We start from the raw sequence: 12,206 nt of genomic DNA on the forward strand, positions 1-12,206 counted from the left end.
CTTTCAAAACGTCAATCCTACAGCATATCAACCTAGATGTTTCACTAAAAAAAGTAAAAACACAACAACGCTATCCTTCTCCATTTCACTTTACGCCTCGTAGGTGACATGTTTTCAGGACGAGAGCCATCCATTGGAGATTCTGCTTCGGAAGCAGGTATATTTGATCAAATTCGTTAAAGTAGGAGAGCAGGTTGATAGGCATCGTGATTAGCATCGCATGGTGCTCTGCCTTCAGCTGCTGCTGGCGACTCTACACGCCCACGATCTGATGGGAGCCGCGACATGAACCAGAAACCTTGTTCAGACATATTTAGGATGACATGCAGCTTGGGGTTAGCAGTGGTAAAACTAAGGGATCGCTTGTGTCAGTACGGATGCTGGATGATGGCAGAGATCGATATGGCTGTGTTCAACACTCTCGTGTGAGGTAGGCTAGACGCCATCGGTAATTCAATGATTTGTGGTGGGAAAATTAGATGTGGTCAGTTGCCCAGCTGGTCGATGGTTGGAATCTAATTATATATTTTGTTGCAGTCATCATACATGGTCCGCAACATGAAGTAATATACCGACGTAAATCTTGACTTTCATTAGTCTGCTGAGCTATGAGTATATATGAAAGTTCTCTCTTACCTGTAGATTTTATCGCATAAAATTGAAATTAGATCCTAAGGAGTAGCTGCTTCTATCAGACTGGGTTTATTAAGCTTGACCAATAAGAATGCAGAAATTTCTCAATTCATAGTCGAAAGAGAATCGCTCTTTTGATATTCAGCGGGGTTATGAGGGGAACGATGGGATTGAACAATAAAACCTTCCCTCAATCTTTATACCTCAAAATATTGATCCGTGTTCCACCTGGTCAAGAAGTCATAATTTGCAAAATTAAATACATGACTCCCCCACAAACTTTACAAAATATGCATGCATCCCATAATATGTGTCTATCTCACTCCCACATCCTGAATATTTAAAAATAGTTTCTAATCGTTTTGCTGTGGGGGTACATTGTGCCAATAGCCATGACAGATCAATGTACGTTTAAGCACATGGAGTTACCAAGAACATCTACGGTTAAGCCTGTTTTAAGTGAGACTAGTATTAAAACGTCTATTTCGTCTCTCAAACTGGCAGCTATTTTGTTTATAAAGGCAGAGTGGTTTTAATGTAAGATTTTAGAACGTCACTCAACATAAAGTACCACAAATATTCCAAATGCAATTCATCTTATGTCATCAAAACATATTTTGATCGAACCCAAATCTGATCATGCCATTCAAAACCAGCTTGTGTTGTATTACCAAAGTCGTTTGTGTAGGCATTTCTACATCAAACGGACTACACTAAGGAACAAACACAAGAACACAAAATTAGCCGATGGAAGATAATATTAGATTCCGTCACATTTTCCTTCTGTGCATGTTTACAATAAGAACAGTGACACTTAGATGACAATACTGTGTCAATACTATGACAACTGTGTCGAAGACGAAAGTCGTTTTTATGTGTGTGTCCATTTCACAATGATAGGTGTTTACAAGAGCGAAATGTATATTTTAAGATTAAGAAATGAATTTGTGCCGATTAGTTCTACCCAATATATTCATGAATTCATTACATCGATGACATGCGATTAAAAAATCTCAATGACTGTAAACAAACTGCACTGGATATACCAAGCCATTTTTATCCCTCTCTTAACTGAACAGTAATGCAATGAATATATACATATCAACCTAACAATAAATTTCTATGCAAATGGAAGGCAAGCATACATGACACACGTCTATAGTACATTGATTTACACATTTCAGCTTGACAGATTTGCATCAGAAAGATCTTGACTAGATTTATGACATGAGCCACGTCTGAACTAGATTAATTTACATGAAGCACATCTTAACTAGATATATTTACATGAAATTCATCTGAACCATACTACGTGTGTTAGGTTGTTCTTGTCGTACTAAGCATAACCATGACAAGGGTTTGCTAATAAGGAAGTCCTGATCAGACAATCCAGTGATTGATACAGTGAACAACAATCCAAGCCAGAGTGAGTATGGCTTAACACCGCTTTTAGCAATATTCAAGCAATATCACGGCAGGCGGACACCACAAATGGGCTTCACACATTGTATCCATATGGAGAATCGAACCCGGGTCTTTGTCGTGACGAGCGAACGCTTTAACCACTAGGCTACCCCACCGCCACCTCCAAGCCATACTGGTTCGACGAAACTATCTATGGTCCACATCACTGTGTCTGACCTTCTGTGCTGCTTACAACAACCATTGGCCGTTTAGGAACATTGCTAGTCAGAACTCCATAATAGGCGATGGGGGTGAAATGCCATGATGTAATCACGAGAATGTTGATGTTGCAGTCGTTCCCAGGGGAGATGCCGGTGTTTATGAGGGAGTACGGCAGCGGCCTCTACCAAGTCCACATCTACTTCATATCGAAGACCATGACAGAGGTGAGACATTGCGCTAGCACTAGTCATATAATTATACACTGTATGACACGTGTGTCATTGCTTCTGCATTTGCGAGTCGGTGAGTGTGGTATTAAGCTGAACAGAATTCCAGCACCGGACACATTAGGCTATACAGACTTAAAAAGGCCTTGAATTTGAAAGTTTGCCTTGAAAAGCCTTGAAGTTTGGTGTCAAAATTGGAAAGCATCACAATAGCATCAACAGTAAAATGTGTGCATGGTAGTAGGCTGTGTACATGCATTGGCAAATAAATAGTATTGCAATATATTGTGATTCAGGTATCCGTATTGCGATACGTATTGCGATATATTGTGAACTTATGTGTTTGACAGTGATTGACACGAATTCTGCATGTCAATCCTATTTCTTACATTATAAGTCCCTAAACATATATGTTATGGTTCTGATAACAGCAATCTCAAAATTAGGTTGCATAGTCATGGATTCTAGTTTTTAAATACAATTTATAGTATTACAGTATGCCGTTTTGTCATTGAATAACGAAGGAATATATTTGTTGTCAATGGAAGTCTGTGTGTAGATCTTAAGTTAAAATATAAAGATATTTGCAAAAACGTCACAAAATGTTCTTTACCCAATATACCGTTTCTCAGAAAATATTGCAGTACGCATTGTTTGAAAAGCGTATACCGTGCAGCCCTAGTGCATGGGTGCTGGAGTATTATTTGTACGTTCGTTTGACATACTAAAGTCAATAACCCAACTTCAAAAGCTTTGAGAATGACAGATGTAAGCCTTGAAAAGGAACTGAATTGCAATAAACTATGGTTAACGGACTCAAAGGGAGCTCTAAGTTTAGTTCGTTCTAACCGTTGTTCGTTATATCCATGTCGACAGATGTATAGATAAACATCAATTTCGTTGTATCCGTCCGTTCGTTATATGTTAGTTCGTTATATCTGTCCGTTTGTTGTATCAGTCAGTTCGTTGTATCTGTCCGTTCGTTATATCCGCCCGTTCGTTATATGTCAGTTTGTTGTATCTGTCAGTTCGTTATATCCGTCCGTTCGTTATATCCGTCAGTTCGTTATATCCGCCCGTTCGTTATATCCGTCAGTTCGTTATATCCGTCTGTTCGTTATATCCGTCAGTTCGTTATATCCGTCCGTTCGTTATATCCGTCCGTTCGTTATATCTGTCAGTTCGTTATATCCGCCCGTTCGTTATATCCGTCAGTTCGTTATATCTGTCCGTTTGTTGTATCAGTCAGTTCGTTATATCTGTCCGTTTGTTATATCCGTCAGTTCGTTATATCCGTCCGTTTGTTGTATCCGTCAGTTCGTTATATCCGTCCGTTCGTTATATCCGTCAGTTCGTTATATCCGCCCGTTCGTTATATCTGTCCGTTTGTTGTATCAGTCAGTTCGTTATATCCGTCCGTTCGTTATATCCGTCAGTTCGTTATATCCGCCGTTCGTTATATCCGTCAGTTCGTTATATCCGTCCGTTTGTTGTATCCGTCAGTTCGTTATATCTCTCCGTTTGTTATATCCGTCAGTTCGTTATATCTGTCCGTTTGTTATATCCGTCAGTTCGTTATATCTGTCCGTTTGTTATATCCGTCAGTTCGTTATATCCGCCCGTTCGTTATATCCGTCAGTTCGTTATATCTGTCCGTTTGTTATATCCGTCAGTTCGTTATATCCGCCCGTTCGTTATATCCGTCAGTTCGTTATATCTGTCCGTTTGTAATATCCGTCAGTTCGTTATATCCGCCCGTTCGTTATATCCGTCAGTTCGTTATATCTGTCCGTTTGTTATATCCGTCAGTTCGTTATATCCGTCCGTTTGTTGTATCAGTCAGTTCGTTATATCCGTCCGTTTGTTATATCCGTCAGTTCGTTATATCCGTCCGTTTGTTGTATCAGTCAGTTCGTTATATCCGCCCGTTCGTTATATCCGTCAGTTCGTTATATCTGTCCGTTTGTTATATCAGTCAGTTCGTTATATCTGTCCGTTTGTTATATCCGTCAGTTCGTTATATCCGTCCGTTTGTTGTATCAGTCAGTTCGTTGTATCCGTCCGTTCGTTATATCCGCCCGTTCGTTATATGTTAGTTCGTTATATCTGTCCGTTTGTTGTATCAGTCAGTTCGTTATATCCGTCCGTTCGTTATATCTGTCCGTTCGTTATATCCGTCAGTTCGTTATATCTGTCAGTTCGTTATATCCGTCCGTTCGTTATATCCGCCCGTTCGTTATATGTTAGTTCGTTATATCTGTCCGTTCGTTATATCTGTCCGTTCGTTATATCCGTCAGTTCGTTATATCTGTCAGTTCGTTATATCTGTCCGTTCGTTATATCCGTCCGTTCGTTATATCCGTTAGTTCGTTATATCTGTCCGTTCGTTATATCCGCCCGTTCGTTATATCCGTCAGTTCGTTATATCTGTCAGTTCGTTATATCCGTCCGTTCGTTATAAACGTGGTCCTATAGTGTATGGTGTACCATAGCTGTATGAACATTGCTACATTGGGCAGGTGGATGTTAAACTTTACGTATACACGTTCCGGTTTACAAAGTATGATAATGCACTCAGTCTGTAAGTGTATTTTGTGATAACAGATTTACTGAACATATTAAAAAGGTTTCGTACCAAATGATGTCATGGCGAAATTCGCAGTGAGGTTGGGGCCGTTTAAAAACGTATTTCGGTTTACATTACGATGTGCCAGCTTGGTATTGAATTTGAGCTCGAAGTGATGCAGGTTTTAGACATTTACCACTCTTTTGGAACCCATGAGTAGTTCTAGCATACCTGGAACCATAATCAGGTCGAGTCTGGAATCGGTCCAATGCAATACTATTAGCTCTTTGACACATTCAAGGAACGAACAGCGAATCAGTATGTCTCTGGTGCCTTTGGTACCCGTTTTGCTCTTTTGATATTGTTTGTTTAAAGGTCAAGGAAAATAATGCAAGTGACGAGTAACGTTGTATGTTTCAGTTGCCTTCTCTCATCATTCTGCCTGCACTGTTCGCCTGCATCAGCTACTGGATGATAGGTATGTAACGAGTTTCTGGATCAGACAGGTAGGCTCGTGTTGAGGTTATGTCCCAGACAAGAAAAACGGTCAATAAGAGATACAAGATATTCATCACCTTGTCTGTTACAGTAAAATGCTTTAAATAGTTCATACAATAAAACATTTACTATAAAATAAATAAAATAAAAATGAATAAATAAATGAAAACAATTTTAATAGGTCGTTTTGCCTTCATCACTACAATCGTCAATCGAGTTTTTTAATCTGAACGAATATGAGGTGGGAATAGCTTACTGGTGAAAGCGATCGCCCATCACCTCGTAGACCCCGGTTCGATTTCCTATGTTTGACTAAGATCAAAACGACTAAACGCTTTCAATATACATAAAAATCGATTGTAAACTATTATATAATGAGCTTTAGGGGTGAAACGGTACGCTCTTACCATGGTATTGCGGTTCAAGGTTTTCGGTTCTGTCCGTTTCGCTAGGTATATAAGAACTTACTTCGGGAAAATTGCGTCCGTCAAGCAAAGAAGTACATAGATTTTGACAAAATGATTCGATTTCTAGACATTTTAGAAAAGGTTTAAAAGGTTAATAAAATGACGGTACGAAAACCGAAAATACCGAATATTTGCATTGCGGTAAACCGAGCCTAAGGCAAAATCCCGCAGTTCTTCTAATACCGCAGTATACTGTTTCACCCCTAATGAGGTTGTGTTTTACGAATCAGTATCACAAAGCGATAATATCCAGAAATCGAAAAGCCCATTTCTTGAGTCCTCTGTAGTGATGTTACTGGAGCAAGGTAAACCAGCATCAAAGTAATTATACTCATCAATGATTTTGTATGACTCCAGGTCTTAATCCTTCTGTGACGTGCTTCCTGGTATTCCTGGCGATGATGATCCTTGTGGCCAATGTTGCGGCTTCTTTCGGTGAGGACACTGGAGTCACTACAGTACACCTTTCTCAGTGCAATCTCATAATTCTCTTTGATGATATAATTTTGTTTCAAATGCGAGAATATATAATCTGGTCACGATAAGGAAAACACTGTGCATAAACCTCTAAGCATGGGACACAATAAATATAAAGCATGAAGCATCTAATCAACATCTCCTGACACGCCTTGGCGACAGGAATATTTATACATACAAAAAATTGAAGACAAGAGACAGAAGACACGACACATCATACATACGATACACGTGACGTCACACAATATTCAAGGGGAGCCGTTCCACAAAGATATTAGCAATATTTGTATCTGAGTATTGCACCAAAATATTTAAGAAAAATGTATTGCTTAGGCACATGAATCAAATATCAAACTGTAATTTCTGTTGTCAAGGTTACTTGATCTCCACTGCGTCCGGATCCATTGACGTCGCCCTCAATATAGCACCTTCCCTCTTTATACCGTTCACACTCTTTGGAGGCTTCTTTTGAATAACAGGTATGTACTCTATTGTTACTATATTGAGAAGGTCAACTAACAATATGCAAATATTTTCGGAAACAACGTACACTTAGCACCTTTCTCGTCTCTGTTATGTACTAGTAAACTTTTCAAGTGTTTTTCTCCTTGGTTAGCAGAACGGTATGAAAGATGCTTGCTGGCAAGGGTTGGCCTCAATCATTGAGACAATGTATAACAAGCTTCTGCGAATTTAAGTTGACAAATATGATAAAATTGACTGAAAATAATTTCCTCATATCTGTACGTTTATACATACACTCTTCGAAAAAAGAAAGAAAAAGAAACGCATAAGCCAGTTTTAGAAGAATTTATTGCGTGAAAAGTCACACGTCTATAGACAAAGAGTTCACCAACACAACATCAGCCATTATTGTTGTTTCTGTTTACTTGGGTCCACACGATGGCGTCAAAGTCAGTACTTTGGATGGCCCATTGGCAGCAATTTCTGTTCGGCACCGTCTCGGCACAAACCGGATAAGTCGACAAAGTCGTTCTTACGGAATTCTTCCCACTCTTCCTGCAATGCGATGCCAGTTGTGGAAGTGTCTGGGGCGTGGTTTTACGTTGACCTACATGTCACTCGAGTTCATCCCATAGGTGTTCTATCGGGTTTAGATATGGTGTTCGGGAAGGTCATAGCAAGACATTGGCGTTAGAATTGGCAAGGTAGAGGACTGTGACGCGTGCTGTATGTGATGTAGCGTTGTCATGCTGGAACAACTCCCACTGTCGGTCCATAATCGGAAACATGTGACGCGGAAAGTCTTCGTTGATGTACCGATTTGCTGTCAAATTCCCCTAAACCACCACTAAATTAGATCTTTGAGTGCTGGATATCTCAGCCCACACCATGACACTTTCTCCACCGAATCTGTCGACCTGTCGAATGCAATTAGGGGCAAAACGTTTATTTCTCAGACGGTAAACACGCTGTCTTCCATCTCGCCGGTGAAGAAGAAATCGTGATTCGTCACTGAACCAGACTCGCCTCCAGTTTCCAAGGTTCCATTTCAGGACTTTACGACACCACCGCAAGCGATTGCGCCTATGGAAGTCGCTCAAAACAGGGCCGACAGTGGGCCTTCTTGGTCGAATCCCCACTTAACGCAATCAATTCCTGACAGTTTGGTCGGAAATTCTTCTCAAACCTGGAATGCTTAGTGCAGTCCTCACGGCTGTGGCAAGACGATGACGCAAGTGAGCAGCCCGGATGTAGCGGTTCCGGACTTGGGTTGTAACTCTTGGACGGCCGCTTCTCGGGCAATCTTGGGCGGAATTGGTCTGCAGTAAATGATCCCAAAGGCGAGATATGGTGCTCTCAGGAATGTTGACTGCGACTCCTCAAATTCAAGAGATGATTTCTTCTTTTCTATAAAAAAAACCCCGATTGACAAAACTAAGAACAACGTTTGCACTTTTATAGTGATCGATATCGCATGCTTTTCCGCTTACTTGCACGTGCATTTTGCTTTGCACGTGTTCTTGGTGACGTTTTGGCGAATATTTCTTCGAACGTTTCTAAAACAAGGGAAAAGTTAAAATTGCCGCTTTTGGGCGCTGAAGCTGTTTACAATCACACAAAGATGACGTTTAGGAAAGAAATAGTATATTTGTATCGCTTTGCCGCAGCTACATGGGTCCAATATTATCAAAATCACTTATGTGTTGTTTCTCTAAGAGTGAAATGTACATGTATGTATTTGTGTTTGAATATGGTCTGCCTTACTGCAGAGAAAATTGATCTATCCACAAATATGAAATTGAAAATATGTATTGTTATGCATACTATGCAGAATATGCAGGATAACAGACAAATAACACAATCATTCTATCATATTTAGACAGGCAGGTCTTCCTATGTTTATTCCAATGTCACGGCTTTTGACATGACATTGGTGCAACAGGGACATGTCATGCTCCAGACAGTATGCATTTTTGTTTCCAGTTACATTGTCAGTTTGTGACTCGATGATGCATGTTTGAAACGTTCTTTAGCTATTCATACGAAGACACCAAATGTAGTTTGATGAATATTAGTGTTGTCTATTTCAGCTCAGTTCCTGTCTATTTCATATGGCTGCAATATTTGTCATGGTTCAAATATGCAAACGAAGTTCTAGTAATTAACCAATGGGACACCATCGACAATATAGGTGAGGCAACTGTTTGAAGATGTTATTTTCCTGAATCATTGTGCCCAATTTAAAACTAAATGTGATTTTGTCAAGTGTGACGTTTTCAAGAAAGAAATAACAAAAACAAAACAAAACAACAACATATATCACAACTGGCTTAAACAACGATTTTATGTTTTGAACATTTTGAAAACATATTGATTCAGAAGAATTTTGGTTCGAACGGATACTAATGCCAGAGATTAAAACGTTGGAGGGAAACAATTGTTCTTTCTTTTTCAGTATTTTTGATAAATTGGATTTAAAGCATTGTATGCCAAGTCGATCAATGTTTAATGTCTGGATATATTTCATGAGGTTAAGCTAGACAGTGAGATACTTGAAAACACTGGCAACAAGCTGGCAGATTGTGAAACACAATTTCCCGGAAACTATCATAAAATTAGTCCAATCTATATCATCTTGTTTGTTAAATGGTTAAACACTGTCTGCAGTAGTAACGATCTATCTTCACGTGATGCAATAGTAACCGCTGTGATGTGTCATATCAGTTCATTACCTATGTTATATTTTAGCTTGCGGAGAAGCTGCAAACTATACATCATCCGATCTATGTTTTCGGAAAGGGAATGATGTCATAGAATACCTAAATTTTGACAAGGTGAGTTTCCTGGGTTTTGTAGCACTAATCAATATATGTTTTACGTGGCTGTGTATATATAAACATAATTTGTTTTTGTGCAGTAGGACAAAAGGATGCAGTTTCATTCCTACATTTACATATATTCTATAAAGTAAGACCCGTTTAATCCGGACAGTATATTAAGCTGGTTCTGATATATGTCCAGTTTAGGGTATTTTCGGATTGATAGCTGGGACTGACTAATGTGTAAACTTCATGGCAGTGTTCCTTTATTCAGTCTCAGATTTCCTCCCACGGTGCTATTCAAAGCTGGTGATGAAAACTGAAAAGTATTAAAGGAACACTTGAAGTTTCATATGTTCCTTTATTTGTTTCTCTCAGTATATATGGGGTTTCCGGATTAACGGAGTTCCTGGCTATCATAGTTTATTTTTTGGTGAGAAACCAAAAACATGTCAGTACAAAACTTATTAAAACGCTCGTGAGGTATTTTGAAAATGCACGACCGCTTGATTGAGTTCGTGAGTGTTCCTTGGCGCAGAGATTTTTAGTGGGTTATTGAATAGATTTTTAGGTTCCCGAATGATTTCGAGAGCTCCTCAGATCAATCCTGAGTAGTGTCTGTGTCCATGCGTAAAATAGACACCGGAGGCACCAGAAGTCCCCACACGGTTTACAATTTGCTTAGGTTTGAAATTCAAATGCATGCAAATTCAATGACGCTATTAACATTCTGTCACACTTGGGAAGAAACACATATCATGTCATAAGTAAACCAAACTAATTTGTGTATTTCAGGGAACGTATTACCTGGACATCGGACTCCTGTTTGTACTGCTAGTTGGATTCAGACTCCTCGCCTTCTTCCTGTTACTTGTGAAGGCAAAACGATCAAAGGCATAAACTCGATCCATGTCATGCACAACGAGATATGGGTTTCAAGCCGAAGATGTGGGCGATTATTCACGCCCACCCGTGAAGGGTTCGTGTTTGGGGCTACGTCATGACTTATGACTCAATCATCATGGCATTTGCCGGTTCCATGTCATAATGACACACATTACACACATACACATATTTGTATAGCGCACATATCCAGCTCAGCTGCTCAAAGGCGCTTTGTTTTTCCCTCGATCACTGGATGTCAATCTCAACGGCACGTCGTATTATCAATGGCAAATCCCTGGGGATCATACAACTCCTGCAGCCAATAGGCGCACCGAGTTAGTGTGGCTTTCTCATCCTTACGAGGTACCCATTCACAGCTGGGTGGACTGGGACACATAGTCACAGTAAGTTTACTGCACGTTGCTGTACCCGCATGTAGGTGTTTGCACGTATTCATGTGGCCACCATCTGGTCATATACCAACGGATTCGTGGGCTCTTTTAAGTGCACAGGGTTGTGTACTGTACACCAGGGGTTGTGACAATACTGAAACAGTCTGCACACAAAGTTGACTCCAAGGTTTTTTACACCCGGTCAGAGGTGGGCTCGATCCCGTCACCTCAAGCGGGGCGGTGGGGTAGCCTAATGGTTAAAGCGTTGGCTCGTCACGCTGAAGGCCCGGGTTCGAATCCCCACATGGGTACAATGTGTAAAGCCCATTTCTGGTGTCCCCGCCGTGATATTGCTGGAATATTGCTAAAAGCGGCGTAAAACCAAACTCAGTCTGTCAGTCAGTCACCTCAAGCTCGCTGGATCACTAGTCTGGCACTTTAGCCAATTCGCCCATCACGCCCCCAAATGTAAGCTGTGATGTGGAATAACATGCACATAACCTAGATGCTCCTCAATGTGTTATGGGATTCACGCCGTAGGAAGGACAAGTGTTCACGCCCACACGTTGCAGGGTTCGTGCTTGGGACCAGCGTGTGGCTGAGAGTGTGAACTCTAATCCACCGGACCACAGTGTTAATTATCAGTAACCGCTTTATGCGACGAAGCGTCTGTCCCATGAACTGTGATCCAAGAGGCGTTTTCTGATTCATGGAAAATCAATAACTGCCTATTATGGAAACGTTAACAGACCAAACGAAAGACACTAATTCGTTTTAAGAAAACAGGTATACAGATCCTATTAAATATTCATTACTGAATAGTTAGAACATATTTTCTCATCACAAACAAAACAAAAACAAGCTATTCCAGAATAATGCCCTTCTGCGTCGGAATGCGATGATATGCGACTGTTATGTGACAATTTGTGACATCCGATCCTCATTTTAGTCAAATTTGACGGCAAAGAAATCTTCGCGACACGTCCTGTCTCAGGCAATGGTGGTGACGTTCCATGCACCTAAATTCTGAGAAACTGTTCAGTTACGCCATGTTAACATTCGTAAAGTCAGAGGCCAAGTAAAAGAAAGAGTAGACCGAGGCAGATGGGATGTTACACCTAAAGTTCCTTATTCAGAGAGAGATCTGTCCA

The 12,206-nt window shown here is 40.3% G+C and overlaps 1 protein-coding gene across 1 annotated transcript in view; it reads left to right on the plus strand.

Annotated features, from left to right (window-relative positions):
• Positions 1-10,678, plus strand: part of LOC124274533 (protein white-like) — a 32,844-nt gene extending 22,166 nt beyond the window's left edge. Inside the window, 7 exon segments of the mRNA XM_046709900.1 lie at positions 2,391-2,483; positions 5,473-5,530; positions 6,375-6,452; positions 6,869-6,977; positions 9,050-9,150; positions 9,708-9,793; positions 10,574-10,678. Coding sequence (XP_046565856.1) covers positions 2,391-2,483; positions 5,473-5,530; positions 6,375-6,452; positions 6,869-6,977; positions 9,050-9,150; positions 9,708-9,793; positions 10,574-10,678 — 630 coding nt within the window.
• Positions 10,679-12,206: the final 1,528 nt, after the last annotated feature.

The sequence above is a fragment of the Haliotis rubra genome, unplaced genomic scaffold (assembly GCF_003918875.1).
Source record: "Haliotis rubra isolate DU_JTF1 unplaced genomic scaffold, ASM391887v1 Scf104, whole genome shotgun sequence".
Taxonomy (NCBI): Eukaryota; Metazoa; Mollusca; class Gastropoda; order Lepetellida; family Haliotidae; genus Haliotis; species Haliotis rubra.